The 15,199-nt window shown below is 48.8% G+C and overlaps 7 protein-coding genes across 7 annotated transcripts; 4 read left to right on the top strand and 3 right to left on the bottom strand.

Moving 5' to 3' along the window:
- The first annotated feature begins 978 nt into the window (after positions 1-978).
- DEU56DRAFT_130335 (chaperonin 10-like protein) lies at positions 979-2,713 on the top strand. The gene is made up of 5 exons (XM_041344691.1): positions 979-1,420; positions 1,482-1,560; positions 1,613-1,799; positions 1,850-2,244; positions 2,291-2,713. The coding sequence occupies exons 1-5, from the start codon at positions 1,164-1,166 to the stop codon at positions 2,408-2,410; spliced, it is 1,038 nt and encodes a 345-aa protein (XP_041211788.1). The 5' UTR covers positions 979-1,163; the 3' UTR covers positions 2,411-2,713.
- Positions 2,714-2,907: 194 nt separating this feature from the next.
- Positions 2,908-4,154, bottom strand: DEU56DRAFT_730936 (chaperonin 10-like protein; the record flags this gene model as incomplete). Its single annotated transcript, XM_041348200.1, has 5 exons — positions 2,908-3,027; positions 3,074-3,468; positions 3,519-3,705; positions 3,758-3,836; positions 3,898-4,154. The coding sequence occupies 5 exons, from the start codon at positions 4,152-4,154 to the stop codon at positions 2,908-2,910; spliced, it is 1,038 nt and encodes a 345-aa protein (XP_041211787.1).
- A 127-nt stretch (positions 4,155-4,281) lies between these two features.
- DEU56DRAFT_130280 (uncharacterized protein) lies at positions 4,282-5,166 on the bottom strand. Its single transcript, XM_041344690.1, has 3 exons — positions 4,892-5,166; positions 4,768-4,837; positions 4,282-4,703 (listed from the first exon to the last, which is right to left on the bottom strand). Exons 1-3 carry the CDS (start codon positions 4,996-4,998, stop codon positions 4,410-4,412), a joined length of 471 nt encoding a protein of 156 aa, XP_041211786.1. The 5' UTR covers positions 4,999-5,166; the 3' UTR covers positions 4,282-4,409.
- A 287-nt stretch (positions 5,167-5,453) lies between these two features.
- Positions 5,454-5,882, top strand: DEU56DRAFT_869837 (DSS1/SEM1 family-domain-containing protein; the record flags this gene model as incomplete). The annotated part of the gene is made up of 3 exons (XM_041355586.1): positions 5,454-5,580; positions 5,639-5,774; positions 5,831-5,882. The coding sequence occupies 3 exons, from the start codon at positions 5,454-5,456 to the stop codon at positions 5,880-5,882; spliced, it is 315 nt and encodes a 104-aa protein (XP_041211785.1).
- Positions 5,883-6,285: 403 nt separating this feature from the next.
- DEU56DRAFT_909576 (major facilitator superfamily domain-containing protein) lies at positions 6,286-8,768 on the bottom strand (the record flags this gene model as incomplete). Its single annotated transcript, XM_041357111.1, has 20 exons — positions 6,286-6,426; positions 6,478-6,638; positions 6,699-6,815; positions 6,867-6,903; positions 6,951-7,037; positions 7,088-7,140; positions 7,192-7,208; positions 7,258-7,314; positions 7,363-7,394; positions 7,445-7,451; positions 7,505-7,726; positions 7,785-7,845; positions 7,902-8,023; positions 8,079-8,182; positions 8,237-8,301; positions 8,349-8,423; positions 8,480-8,488; positions 8,549-8,575; positions 8,630-8,655; positions 8,722-8,768. The coding sequence occupies 20 exons, from the start codon at positions 8,766-8,768 to the stop codon at positions 6,286-6,288; spliced, it is 1,467 nt and encodes a 488-aa protein (XP_041211784.1).
- A 757-nt stretch (positions 8,769-9,525) lies between these two features.
- On the top strand, positions 9,526-11,192 carry DEU56DRAFT_929391 (uncharacterized protein; the record flags this gene model as incomplete). Its single annotated transcript, XM_041358674.1, has 6 exons — positions 9,526-9,827; positions 9,873-9,896; positions 9,952-10,108; positions 10,140-10,375; positions 10,457-10,584; positions 10,658-11,192. The coding sequence occupies 6 exons, from the start codon at positions 9,526-9,528 to the stop codon at positions 10,960-10,962; spliced, it is 1,152 nt and encodes a 383-aa protein (XP_041211783.1). The 3' UTR covers positions 10,963-11,192.
- Positions 11,193-12,578: 1,386 nt separating this feature from the next.
- On the top strand, positions 12,579-15,029 carry DEU56DRAFT_730862 (kinase-like domain-containing protein; the record flags this gene model as incomplete). Its single annotated transcript, XM_041348196.1, has 8 exons — positions 12,579-12,711; positions 13,032-13,072; positions 13,128-13,197; positions 13,255-13,403; positions 13,521-13,635; positions 13,772-14,062; positions 14,158-14,330; positions 14,382-15,029. The coding sequence occupies 8 exons, from the start codon at positions 12,579-12,581 to the stop codon at positions 15,027-15,029; spliced, it is 1,620 nt and encodes a 539-aa protein (XP_041211782.1).
- Between the last annotated feature and the right edge of the window lie 170 nt (positions 15,030-15,199).

Raw genomic sequence — 15,199 nt, 5'->3', positions numbered from 1 at the left:
GGTTCTTACCAGTCTCGTAGTCTCCTAGTCTCAGTCTCGCATTTGCTCGTGATGTTTCAGGCTTATTCTGCTATGTATTTCTAGTCATAATACTCAAAGGACTCCCTGTTGTCTGCAGGGAGTCGCCTTTATCCGGTTTACTCCACGTGTTTCCATCTGCCATCCGCCTGAACCAATTACTGCAGCTGCAATCCGTGAGCACGTGAGCATGGCCAGTGTGACTGTCCGTTACTATGCGTGACATGAGTGTGACTCACGAAATGGTGTTGCTGGTGTCGGACCGTCACAAATAGAGCGTAACGGATAGTAGTCCCTGCCAAACTGACATCGCACAACCGGATTCCTTCCGACACTCGAATATTATCGCAAAAAAAATCAGAATTCACCTCAGGGGGTGTGATAGAGCACAATATTTCCCACAGGTCTGTCAAGAAGCGGAAAAAAAACCTTGTGACGAGTGTGCTGCGCATCAAACATTGAAAACCTTTGAAAAACCCTGCCAGTGATAGTAAGGAGACGCCGAAATTTTCCCCAGATTTGCGCTGCCAAACGAATGCTCGACCAGCGGGATTATTATGTTACACCCAAACCCAACCAAGAGAAAAACCCACGCCAATTGTCCTGTGACATACTCCAGAGTCCAGACAACCCTCTGAGCAGCAGACGCACTAGGATTCCGCTGGAGACTCGACTCGACTCGACTCGTACTATCGGCTACTAGTAGCACCGATCAACGCAGCCGAAACCCCTCCCCCAACTGGCGAACAATGTACTCAGTCTTCCAGACTTGTCACATTGTCATAGACATAGTACTTCTGTGCACCTATTAGCAAAATCCAAGCGCACAAAATATTATTTTGTGAGCTTGCTCGCACTTCCGGCCTGTCGAACGAAATAAAGTAAGCAGCCAGTGGATTTGTTGCTCAATGTGGGATTCTAGCGTGCTATTCGTGCTCGATGAGACACTATCTATTTTTGGCATCACATCTATGCCAATCTTATTATCAAGCTAAGTAGACGCTCCTTACTAACGTCCATAATCATGAATAATCTGCATGATCCTTTCTTGCTCATCAAGACGTTTCAATTCATTATATAGGTAGCAAGGTGGGGAAGAGTCAAAAGACCTCTAACCACGCTGTACTTTCCACAATTTCTTTCCCATGTCTCCGCAACAGAAAGCTCTCGTCCTTCCAAAAAAGCAGGGCAACTTCGAGGTTAGCTCCCGCAGCATTCCCAGTCCTGGCCCTGGGCAGCTCCTGGTTAAGATTCAATCTGCTGCCCTGAACCCAGTTGACTACAAAATAAAGGACAGCGGTTCCATCGTGACCCATTACCCTGCCGTTCTGGGCACGGATATTGCTGGCGTTGTCGAAGATTTGGGGGAAGGTGTTAAGAATTTTCGCAAAGGCGATAGAGTGTTAGTCACATCTTTTCCTCGGGTTTGCCTCTGCGTGTCTAGGCTCAACCTGGGTTTACAGATTGGCGCATGGTGCTTTCACTAACGACCTTACTGCGTTTCAGCAATACACGCTGACCGTTGCGAGTTTTACTGCAAAGGTCAGTTCTGAGAGGGTTTGTTAGCTGCATAATAGGCTACATCCCATCCCAGATTCCTTCAAGCTTGTCTTTCGATAACGCAGCTACCGTTCCTGTGGGGCTGGACACCGCATTGGTGGGCTTGTACGGAAAGGAATATGGAGCCGGAATAACCCCTCCTTGGACAAAGCGTGCCGGCGATCATGAATCAAAGAAACCGATTGTTATCCTTGGCGGTTCCTCCTCTGTGGGTTCATACGGTGAGCGAAGTGGGTTGTACTTCTTCAACTGCGTTCTGACAGCATTGCAGCTATCCAACTCGCTCGTCTATCAGGATTCTACCCTATCATAACCACAGCCTCCAATAGCAATGAAGACCTTGTCAGGGACTTCGGCGCAACGCACTTTTTTGACCGGAACCTTTCCGGCCAACAGCTGAAGGCAGCCATCAGCAAAGTTACCGACAGTCCTATTGAAATCGTTTATGACGCTGTCTCGCTGCCAGAAACACAGTCTGTTGGATGGGAATTGCTTGCAGAAAACGGTACCCTCGTATTAACCCTTTATGCAACGGTCAAGGAAGATGAAGGCAAGGGGCGGAAGATCGCCAAGACCTTCGCGAACCCACATGTTCCGCAAAATGAAGAGTTGTGCCGCAGCTCCTGGTCTATGGTCGAAAATTGGCTCTCAGAGGGTACTATCCAGGTTTGTACTGCGATCACCGTTTTGGATCTGTCTCACATTTGTATAGCCGAACAAGCATGAAGTCCTTCCGAACGGGCTTGAAGGTATTATTGGAGGGCTGGAAAGGATGAAATTGGGACAGGTATCTGGAACGAAGTTGGTTGCGCACCCTCAGGAAACACGGTAAATGCATGTTTCGCGGTTGCCAACTAGTTCGATGACGTCTCCTCATCTTGTTTGCGTCGGGCTGGAATGACAATGACACGATATGATTGTACAATAAACTAGGCAAATGCACAAATTTACAGTGTAGGAAATTAAATGCAAAGAATGCTGGTGCACTTTGCATCTGGTGTACTTATCTTGAGAAATTTACGCCTTGACAACTGGCTTGGGTTTTTCTCTTGGTGGGGATCGGCGAGGCTGCCAGTTGACAAACACCTGGATTCACTGACCGGAGGAACACTGATCTATGAAGACTCTACACACCGCTGACTATTTTAGAGTCTGCACTTATACTAGCATTCTTTTCGATCTGATTTCCTACACTGTAAATATTTACATACTAATAATTATGACGCCTAGTTTATTACACAATCATATCGTATCATTATCATTCCAGCCCGATGCAAGAAAAATGAAGAGACGTCACCGAACAAGTTGGCGACCGCGAAAAACATGAATTTACTGTGTTTCCTGAGGGTGCGCAACCAACTTCGTTCCAGATATCTGTCCCAATTTCATCCTTTCCAGCCCTCCAATAATACCTTCAAGCCCGTTCGGAAGGACTTCATGATTGTTCGGCTATACAAATGTGAGACAGATTCAAAACGGTGATCGCAGTACAAACCTGAATTGTACCCTCTGAGAGCCACTTTTCGACCATAGACCAAGAGCTGCGGCACAGCTCGTCATTTTGCGGAACATATGGGCTCGCGAAGATCTGGGCAATCTTCCGCCCCTTGCCTTCATCTTCCTTGACCGTTGCATAAAGGGTTAATACGAGGGTACCGTTTTCTGCAAGCAATTCCCATCCAACAGACTGTGTTTCTGGCAGCGAGACAGCGTCATAAACGATTTCAATAGGGCTGTCGGTAAATTTGCTGATGGCTGCCTTCAGCTGTTGGCCGGAAAGGTTCCGATCAAAAAAGTGCGTTGCGCCGAAGTTCCTTACAAGGTCTTCATTGCTATTGGAGGCTGTGGTTATGATAGGGTAGAATCCTGATAGGCGAGCAAGTTGGATAGCTGCAATGCTGTCAGAATCCAGTTGAAGAGGTGCAACACACTTCGCTCACCGTATGAACCCACAGAGGAGGAGCCGCCAAGAATAACAATCGGTTTCTTTGATTCGTGATCGCCGGCACTTTTCGTCCAAGGAGGGGTTATTCCGGCTCCATATTCCTTTCCGTACAAGCCCACCAATGCGGTGTCCAGCCCCACAGGAACGGTAGCTGCGTTATCGAAAGACAAGCTTGAAGGAATCTGGGATGGGATGTAGCCTATGACGTAGCTAACGAACCCTCTCAAAACTAACCTTTGCAGTAAAACTCGCAACGGTCAGCGTGTATTGCTGAAACCCAGTAAGATCGTTAGTAAAAGCACCATGCGCCAATCTGTAAACCCAGGTTGAGCCTAGACACGCAGAGGTGAACCCGACGAAAAGATGTGACTAACACTCTATCGCCTTTGCGAAAATTCTTAACACCTTCCCCTACTGCCTCGACAACGCCAGCAATATCCGATCCCAGAATGGCAGGGTAATGGGTCACGAACATCCCAGTGTCCTTCATTTTGTAATCAACCGGGTTCAGGGCAGCAGATTGAATCTTAACCAGGAGCTGCCCAGGACCAGGACTGGGGATGCTGCGGGAGCTAAGCTCGAAGTTGCCCTGCTTTTTTGGAAGAATGAGAGCTTTCTGTTGCGGAGACATGATAAGAAATGGTGGAAAGTGCAGCGTGGTTAGAGGACTTCTGACTCTTCCCCACCTTGCTACCTATATAATGAATTGAAACGTCTTGATGAGCAAGAAAGGATCATGCGGATTATTCATGATGATGGATGTTAGTAAGGAGCGTCTACTTAGCTTGATAATAAGATTGGCATAGCCTAATCATGATGTCTCATCGAGCACGAATAGCACGCTAGAATCCCACATTGAGCAACAAGCGCACTCAGTGGCTGCTTACTATAATTTCGTTCGACCGGGGCTGCGGCGCTGACGCGGCAGGCGTGACGCGGATGTGGCGCGGCATGAAATGTGCGTTGACGCGGATGTGGCGCGGCATGAAATGGGCGTTGACGCGGCACTGGCGCGGCATGCAATGGGCGTTGACGCGGCACTGGCGCGGCATGCAATGGGCGTTGACGCGGCACAGGTGAGAGTGAAGGTTGACATGAGTGAAGATGATTGGGAAAACCTGTCATGGTATGAGCAGTGCTTGACCCAGCCTGAATGAGGCTGGAGATGACATGGTCGGGGCTTAACATGGTAGTATAGAGACTGTATTAGACTTGACAAGGTGAGGTCGAGGCTTGACACTTACTAGTAGCGAGACTTGACAATGTGAGGTCGAGGCTTGACACTTAGCGAGACAACACTTAATCTCACTGTGTCTGATGTAAACCAACATTAGGTCAATGAATTAGAGACAATACAAGACGAATTACGGTACTAAGATGGCACTGTGTGACACTAGTAGACAAGCGCTGTAAATATGGAAGTGAATACCGCAGTCTAGGGCCTGTACGCAGACGGACACTCGCATGCTGATCATTAACGACGATATGAGTCAAAGTGCTTGGAACTTGTCGGAATTCAATTCGAGCGACATAAGATGTGGTTTGAACATGAGCGTGCCGCGTCATATATGCCGCGTAACAAGCGCGTCACGACCGCGGCAGGACCGCGTCAATTTTCACCTGGCCCGCACAGACTTTGTCTATGACAACATATGTGAGAAGTCTGGAAGACTGAGTACATAGTTTGCCAGTTGGGGGAGGGGTTTCGGCTGCGTTGATCGGCGCTACTAGCCGATGGTACGAGTCGAGTCGAGTCGAGTAGAGTCTCCAGCGGATAGTGCGTCTGCCGCTCAGAGGGTTGTCTGGACTCTGTCACAGGCTGCGAGAAGTCCACTGCATATTCACGAAATCATATTCTTTCCCACGGTCATCACACTGACGCGGCCTACAACGCGTCCAAGACCAGTACTCAGTCCGACATTGTACCGGCATGTCTTCATCCGCATCCTCATCAAAACCCGCAGATAAACAACCGGAGAAACCCAAGGAAGACGACAGCCAGCCGCATCTGGGGGTTCTCGAAGAAGACGACGAGTTCGAAGAGTTCGAAGTCGCAGGTGATAATCCAGTCATCATCCATGTCATTGATGCTTGCTGATCACGTTTGTCTGATAGACTGGGATGATTCTAGTACGGATCTAGCGCACTTGAAGGGTGCTGCTCCTGGCGTCGCAAAATCAGCGGGGGATAAACTTTGGGAAGATAATTGGGACGATGACGACATCGAGGATGAGTTCAGCGTGCAGCTACGGTATGCAATTTCCCCCTCGTCTTGATGATACGCGTGCTCAGCTCACATCTTGGCAGGAATGAGCTTGCGAAGACGGGGAAGGCAACTGGAGAGCCGATGCAGCAATAATGGCATCGTATCTGCGGTCTTTGCCAAGCGACTTGTTCAATTGCTGTAAAATATCCAATACATCTGAGAACTTCAGAAGCTTCATTATTTGCACGTCTCCTTCCTATTGAATTTTTAGAAGAATTGCGACCGACTGAACTACAACCGATTCGGTCAGTCACAATTCCATTGAGTAATCATCTACACAACCAGACAAGGAGAGCGGGGGTCCTGATCGCATGAAAGGTAAGCTACCTTCAGCAAGAAGTTTTGTATTCCCCGCGTCCTAGGTACATCATCACTTCAGTGAAGACCGTGCATCTTAAGTTATTCAGCAGGTATTCGTACAAAAAGTTCAAGCAAGGAAAATATCATGGTATGCAAACGTAAACGTAAATTATCATCATAATAGCTTGCCGCACGGCTAAACTGCGACTTTGGTGGCTGAGTCCGCGTCCTTGATCACTGAATCCCTTTCTTTCCCATCTGCGTATGACACGGTTTCGGTTTCGGGAAGACCCATAAGTGAGACGTCGAAACCGTGCGCTTCAAGGTAAGCCCGGAACTACATGGTGAAGTGTATAAACGTCGTGGGTAATTGGAGACAATTGCGCACCTTGGCATCCTCCTCCTTCATACCGTCGGGGTCTAGGGGTTTTACAAGGAAGTATACAATAAGTGCGCTTAGGATGGCGAGACCACTGGCAACCCAGAAGGGGCCAGTGTTGCCTTTAGATGAACTTGAGCCACCAAAATCCGTGATCATGATAGGGAACACTGGACGGACACAAACAAAATACTCAGTTCACTTGTCGTAAGAAATTGTGTGGTGCGTACCCCAAGTTCCAATAAATGCGCCGATTTTTCCAATAGCAGCCGCAACACCGTAGTACTGGCCACGTACAGCAGTAGGCCCGGACTTTGCAGACAATACACCAACACAGTTTCCAGGACCTAGGCGAAAACAAGTCAAAAGACAGTGAGTGCATGCGGAGCCTTACGCACCAAACTCCCCGAAGCTCAGGAAAATACCGTACACAACCTAATGTGCCGTTCAGCATCAATTATCTGTGTTGAAGAGATACATACAGCAAAAGCGCCAATGTGTTGTGACAGCTGGGTATAGAGACCACTCATGATGAATCCAATGAACGCTTGCGCGAGAAGGCCAGTGATCTGACAGGAAATTGAGAAAAGGCACTTCACAGGTGCATAATACCCCTCACCATAGTAGTTTTGGGACCCATAAGATCAACAAAGAAGGCTCCCACAACGGTGCCTGTGGACAGAATGTGAGCCCTGGGGTTTCAGAATTGTCCAGGAGACTAACCTGGGATGTAGAACAGGCTGTGAAACGCATGTGAGGAGCATGAATCATGAATGGGTAGAAACTTACTTGATCACAACATTCCAACCAAAGACAACGGTGAGGGATGAATTGCCACCGGTAACGCTGCCAAAACGGTCAAGTTTTACTCATGAAAAAGAAGCAAATGCGTACGAATCAGTGATTGTGGATGAATAAAGTCCGAACTACAGAAAATATCAGCGATGATGCATCCTGTAAGGGTCTGACAACATACTGGGTATCTGGAGGTATGTGAGCAACTAGCTAGAATGCACGGAAGCGGTTGTTAACGTACGTGATGAAGTCGTAGATGAACCACGCCAGCGAAATGCCAAGCAGGCCACGCCAGTATCTTTTAATGACTAGTCCATATGGGATACGGACATTCTTCATTGAATCGCGCTTGTAACGAGTAGGTTCCTCCATGCGCAGCCGCCAAATGAAGACAGCGGCGGCAGGAATAACACCAAGCCCAAGTGAGAGGCGCCAGACGGCACGAAGGTGGTTGTTCCCAAATCTGAAAAGTGATTGTTAGACATGGATTACAAGATGTGGAAGCGAATAGCGAAACGGACATCCAGTAAAGTACCAATGGTACGAATGCTCCAACAACGAAACCGACATCAATCATAGTGTCTGAGCAGCGTGTTTCAGAATACTGGTGATAAAGACATTTCAGAACATCAGCTCACTCGTTGCGAGCACCAGCCATCGGTGATGCGAGTTTTTAGCAATGCCTTCTTCCTCCGACTGTTCAGATGCGGACACGGAACCGCAAGGGTATTCAGCACCGACGCCAATCCCAAGAAGGAAGCTGTATTATTGATAATGATCGGCAAATATTATCGCGGACCGGCACATATACTAACCGACAAGCGATAAGCATGGCGAGCATACCATCAAGGCTTTTGTTAGCACCAGAAGAAGCTGCCGAGAGACCAGAAAATACTGCAACAATCCCAGTTGCGGACATCTGTTCAGGGAGCATGAATTACGGATTGCTTGATTGGAGTTGAAATCTGCTTACCATACCGAATTTGCGCCCAACTTTATCGGAGAGGTAGCCAAAGGTGAGCATACCCACTACGGTGCCTGTGACGAATTAGTTGCGCATCAACGAAGGAGACTCAGGTACACACCTGCAAAGGCCACGCTACTGAGTGTGGTACTGTAGTTCGTTGTGATGCCGCTGGTGCCATATATACGCTTTAGAACTGTGATTCACCTTCAATCTTCAGTGAATTTCATCATCATGGCAAAAAGCGCTCACGAGTATTGACTGCACGACAGTCGAATTTTTGATCAAACAGACTCATCAGGTCATGAATACATTACCCACCAGAACCAATGACATTGTTGGCATAACCTGCGAACGATCATCGAACCCACGTTAAGAGAGACGTGCGATGTACCTGCTTACCATCAGAGAACAGAGCAGTTCCACAGCTGTGAGAAAATGTTCGAAATCGTTATCAGTTTGAAAATGAAAAACAAACACAGGATATAACGTACGCAAAGATGAGGGAAACACTACTGAGGGCGACCTTCTTCCCAGCCATGGTATTGACGGAGGTGGTAGAGGACGTCGATGAAGAAACGTCAAAGAATCTTTCATATCATTTCTTCCTATTAATATAAATCCTGGAGCTGATTGTTGGTGATCCGGGCCCTGGAGACGCATTAGATCACTAACCTGGAGCACTAAGTTCTCTGCCATTTTTGCTCATTCGAGTTGTTGATTGGTAGCATACCAGCAAACGTGCGTTCGCTGAAGGCCTGACGCCGCTTTTACTTCGCACAAGTCACAGAGCCAAGGTAAAGTTGTGCTCTGCGGCCCAAGGTGACCGTTACAGGCATTGAAATCAGTTATCGGTTAAGATGCAGTCGCGTGTGTTCCTGTGCGCGTGTGTGGCGACCTCGGCCAATCAGCTTGCAGACACGTAATCGAAATTTCCTTTCCTGTCTTGTTCCTGTCCTTTTCTTGTCTGATAAACGAGCTCACCTGGTTCAAGAGCAAGGAGGTAGCAATCATAGGCAACCTGTCACCCAGACCACCATCTCGTAGCTATAGGTTTGTTGGTGCAGTCAACATCGCAAGGGTCAGGAAAAATGGCACAAAGGCAAGCAGACGCCGTGGCCGGCGTTTTCCGAGTAAAGTCCGTGATCTCTCTAGCTACTCAGACGCCTAGTACTTACTCAGTGACTTCCCTCGCAGCAGTCTTTCCAGTCCGCCCCTCCACATCCAAAGCAGCGGTGGCAAGGAGCTTTCACAATAAACTTCCAGAATATTGTGCACCAGCCTGGGTGTCATCGAAGATGCCCCCACCCGAAGCCCACAGGACATTGAAGCGCCCCCGTCAGGATGATAATGACTCCATGTCAGCGGGCAGGTCTTCTGGTGTTCAATACAACGGCGCAAGGGTGAAGCGCGAACAAAGTCCGACCCCTCCGCCTCCACAACGGAAATTGGTTGTGTCCGGGACAAAGCGCTTTGCCCCCTTTCCCTTGAATTGTTTGCCTCCGAATTCTGGGTACAAGGAGCATCGAAGGATATGGGCCAAAAAGTGTCAAAGTGAAATTGAGGCTCTGAAACTTCAAACGGAGAAGTTGCTTATCAGGTACGTCGAACTGCGTTGGGTGGACTATCCTCTGATTCCTAGTAGAGATGATGGTGTAATAGTAGATTGGTGAGTGAGTTCCATGTGTGGCGTAAAGTGGTTGATATTGAACATACTGTGATAGGAAGAGTCCGGTTCCAGTTTGGTCAGACACTTTGCAACCAGTCGAACTTGATCTTGCTGCTACGATCACACTTGCACATCAGGCAAATGCTCAACAGCGCAATGCTTCTCTTCACCACACACCTGAAGACCGCTCCCAGTCGGCTGCATCACTTCCGGTCACCGGCCCTGATGATGCTGTTGTTATAGTACCCCCCATCCACACAGAAACTCCCCATCCCACCACGGCCACGGAGGAATGTAGCATCGCCATCTGTATCATCCTCACCCGCGGGAGGTTCAAAATCTCAGGCACCACCTAAGCCCGATCCTCCATCTACGGATGTTCCCGCTCCATCGAGGCCTTTGAACGACCTTCCAACGATCGTGATAGTACCCGATGAAGAGGAACAAATGTCGAAAATGACGATGGAATATCTCGAAAGGTGTGTTTCCAACTTATGCTCCTGGGATTTACAACCGGAGCTAGCTTAATCTTATCGTATTGCCGCTGGCCGATTTCAAAGATACTTCCAAATGTTCGATTCGGATCGTGCCAGTCTTGCTTCTGCATATTCTAGCAACGCGTGCTTCTCTTATCGAGAAGTCAAGTGCTTCTCTCCTGGGTTGCCCCACTTGCAACCCCCGTTACCTCGTAAGTTTTTTTTCTTCGTTCCGGACATTCGTCGTACCCTCCAATCAAACCCACATACTCATTCGTACCTAAGCATCTGACTCCATCAAACGTACCCGGCTCGACATAACCGCGACCCTCCTTTCCCTACCCCCTTTGCAGCTCTTGCCGTTGACTGGCTTGGCAGCGGACATTGACTACGACATCATGTGGCTTGGTGGTCCCGTTGGAATGTTTGCCACCTGCGGGGGCGTCCATCATGGGCACGCCTCCAAGCGGCCGGTGACACACAGCTTTTTATTGCGCCAAAAGGAGGCATACGAAGAAGATGCGAGGGCTGACGGCGTGTGGCCATTAGTTGCTGTGGCACATCAGATGATGGTGTATGATAGCGCGTAGATATAGCTCATCTTCTATCAGTGCTTGGTTGTGTGCTCACATACTCCTAGTTATGGTTAGAGATAAATGATTTAGTGCAAATATCCGAGTCTTCCATCAGACTATGACACAGTTGTAATATGAACATTCGCTCTTGTGGCTTGTAGCGCCTAGCAAATCTAGACATTCTGGTGGTAGTCCTCGGAGAATGCGAGTGACGAAATCGATTACTCGGCAGCTCTGTAGTTGACTGACAGTTTCAAGATTCATTGATAGCGCTATTTGCATCCCACTTTCACAACCATGGAAAACATGAATGCATGGTAGCACATATGATTATACATATGACCAGCTCGGGCATCGTACTTCACACGTGCCACAAGAATCTCAGACGTGTCCGCAAAAACAAATACCCTTGATTGCGCTTAAAAGATTGCGGGTAGGTCTAAGTCAACAAAATCGGTACACAAAGTAAGTCATCAGGTTTGTTGTGCGACATCAAGGATAAGAAGTCGCTGAATATGGCCGATGCCGCAAAACGTCCATGTCCCGACGGCAGGGCTCATCGGAGTTCTGAGATATCCGCAACTACTCGCTATGCCATTCCCTCGGGTTTGCCCTGGACTCTGATAAAAAGACCATTTCCAACGGCAAGCCTGTAAAAGGATAAAAGGGTGGCGCGATAGTTGCCTGGAACGATCAGGCATGTTGACCGAGGGAAACGCAGGGAACCGGAAGGATAGACCGGGTTGATTAAAGAACGTGCACGAGTCCTGGATGCTTCGCGGGAGCATTTTTCACAGAAGGACACGGGGCCGACACGTGGATCGAAGGTGGAGCTCGATCGGCGAAGCTGATGCATACGCTATGATACACAGAGTATCTGAAACACTCCCGGAAGCTGATATGTTCATAGTAAATCGTCTAGAAGCTGACGGGATTTAATGCTCACAAGGCTCCCCGCACGGATGAAATGGTATGTCATGTAATTGCTGTGACGTTCTGTCCATGAAGTGGTTGATGAGTCAAATCCTGTCCTTTAAAAGTGTGCCCAAGGTGAGGGTACTGGCAGGGGAAAATATACCGTGTTTCATATCCCGCGGATCATGACCGAAACACCATGATATCGCTGTGCACAATGCTGTCTTGAACCGGCTGCCACTGGTGCATGGCCTCTGCGAGCCTTTTCCTTGTAATAATTGTTTTGGTGAGTACGCATAGCACTGATAGAAATAACCTACATGCGAGACTTAATTAGTGAGTAATCCGTTTGATGAGTTTGATGGAGCATCATATGGAGCAAGCGCTTCTCGGCATACAAAAGAAATTTGCAGGGGGACTACTAGCAAGTTGTTGGCTCTTGTTAGCTCAGAGCTTGCATCGTGTAAGTAGTAAGGCAACGTGTTGACGATGATCGCGCGAGAGAAATGCAGCTGGGAGCGAGCGCGCACCGAGGCGCACCGGCGCTGTAAGAGAGGAACGTGTCGGCCGAGTACAAATAAGGCAATTCAAAGTCCGCTAGTTGGTGTGCTTTCTCTCCATCCGCTCCTTGTCCCCAAGCACACCAGTCCATCCTTTATACCTTCCCTCTGCGTTTCCGGACTGGTGTCCCTCAAAATTATTATCTTTTCATCCAAATGACGACCCCTCACGTTATAGCCTCGTCTTCGGGGCACCACTCTCAAAGTGCCACTTCAAATGGTATCGTCGGAAACCACTTTCGTGTTGGCAAGAAGATTGGCGAAGGTTCATTCGGTGTTGTATTTGAAGGTGAGCGTCGTACATAGGAAGTCTTCCTGCTTTTCTAGAATTTTTTGGGCTTGTGAGTCGCATGGACGATATCAACAGAGTTACTCCTTCTAAGCGCCCGTCTTACGACTAGCCAATGTCATGCAGAAGGGTGCTTTCGGTCCATGGGTCGCCGGTGGGCGATCATCATGGTCATGGTTACTTAGTACCAATGGAACTAGATCAACTTAGCTCCGAGTATCCCGTCAGAGCGGAAATTATTTACTTGAGGCTTTGAGCAAAATTTTTGTTACCGGTGTTCTTTGCCATTCGGTCCTTTGACTCACTACAGCTCCTCACAGGCACAAAGCTTCTTACCAGCCAACCTGTCGCCATCAAATTTGTACGTTCGCCGCGAGGTTCTTTTGATTGTGATTTGATTTTGACGTATTACCCAGGAACCTCGAAAGTCCGATGCTCCTCAATTACGGGATGAATTTCGATCATACAGAACACTGAATGGTACAGGTATGTGCTAGTGCCAGATATTTCCCTCGCTCGACCGTAATATGTCATTATTATTAGTCGGTGTCCCCCAAGTACACCACTTTGGGCAAGAGGGACTCCACAATGTCCTGGTAATTGACCTTCTCGGCCCCAATTTAGAGGACCTCTTCGACATGTGTGGCCGGAAGTTTACCATTAAGACTGTATGTATGTCCGCGAAGCAGATGGTAAGTTTGTACCCGTGTATTGGGCAGGTATACTTGCGTTTAGTTATTTTCTCTCTATCCCTATCTCTCGATTCATTCCGTTGTTCCGTTGCAGTTGTTCATATCTTCTTTTTTTAGATATCTCGCATTCAGTCCGTCCACGACAAGTCGCTCATTTATCGTGATATCAAGCCTGACAATTTTCTTGTCGGAGTCCCTGGAACAAAAACCTCCAACACCATCCACATCATTGGTATGTCATTTCCAAGTTATTCTTGCTCCCCTTTTACGTCCTTCTGCTCCCCCGATCGTACCCACGTGTCCCTGAATTTGCGGAGATCTCCACCTCTTGATTGCGTTGCAACAAACACACTAACCATCATTGGTAGATTTTGGCATGGCGAAGCACTACCGAGATCCCAAGACGAAAGTCCACATTCCTTATCGCGAGCGCAAGTCCCTCTCAGGCACTGCCCGGTACATGTCGATCAACACGCATCTTGGCCGTGAGCAATCACGTCGGGACGACCTGGAATCGTTAGGCCATGTATTCATGTACTTCTTGCGTGGCGGCCTTCCCTGGCAAGGCCTTAGGGCCGCAACAAACAAGCAGAAGTATGAAAAGATCGGTGAAAAGAAGCAGACTACACCTATTGCGGAGTTGTGCGAGGGATTCCCCGGTAAGTGCTCGTTTAGTTCCTCCAGTGGCGTTTATTTGCTTCGTTTGCCGATGCGCTGAAGACTATGGTTTACTGATCGGTCTTTACTGATTCAGAGGAGTTTGCGATCTACATGAATTACGTCCGCAAACTCGGCTTTGAGGAAACTCCCGACTACGACTTTCTCCGAGAACTCTTTACCAAAGTGTTGAAGAATACTGGCGAGCAGGATGATGGCATCTTTGACTGGATGCTGATCAATAACGGCAAAGGTTGGGAGGCCGGTAATGTATGCAATTTGTTCCTATCGTGGAAGCCTATCGTAACTGAATGTTTCCAGACACCTGCATCATTATTAGCACAGGCTCACGCCACCGCTAACGTACCTCATACTCCTCGTCATCGTGAGACAAGCCGCCGTCCGCGGGCGCAACTTACAGATGGTTCAGCGCCCTCTACTCCTCTCGTCCTTGCGCCTACTCCCGCTCACATCAAAAACAGCACTAGGCGTCCGGGCACACGGGAAGGACACGGCAGTCGAGATCCCGCCGCTCGTGCTGATATCAGTGTACAGCCCATCGCTCCTGTCAGCAGACGCGCGAGTCAGACACCCCGGGAAAGCTCGGGGCTCGCGCCTCCTCACCCTTACGCCACCGCGCCTGCTTCCTCGGGATACCGGGCCAGTAACGGTTACGGCAGGCATTCCCCAGTTACTGGTACTCATGTTGCGAATGTGGCCAACGGCAATAATCTCGTTGGGCGCAATGACGCATCAGACTCATTCCTCTATGGCGCGCAGGTCCTCGCTGCCAAGAACCCGACTAACTCGCGAGAGGACACAACCGCAGGCACCCTGACCCGCGATGCTGGGCAGATGCGTGGAATGACTGCATTTGAGACCCAAAGGCATGGTGTTGATGATGTGGATGATGACAGACACCCTAAGCGGAAGGGCTTCTTCTCCGGCCTGTTTTGCTGCCGGGCATAGTGAGCACCACTGGGTGGTGCAGCGCTGGTCGCTATCCGCGGTACTTGGGTTTCATTGGCAAGTTATTCGGACAGGCTTTGCTGGTTCCCGGCTAATTTCCCGTTTATAGGTAGTAGATACTCTGACGGCAACACGCACGATCTATCAATCATGGCTATCGTACATACTTA

This window comes from Suillus clintonianus (assembly GCF_016758775.1).
Source record: "Suillus clintonianus strain FC179 chromosome Unknown DEU56scaffold_14, whole genome shotgun sequence".
In the NCBI taxonomy this organism is placed as follows: Eukaryota; Fungi; Basidiomycota; class Agaricomycetes; order Boletales; family Suillaceae; genus Suillus; species Suillus clintonianus.
This window is presented reverse-complemented; position numbering and strand designations above follow the sequence as displayed.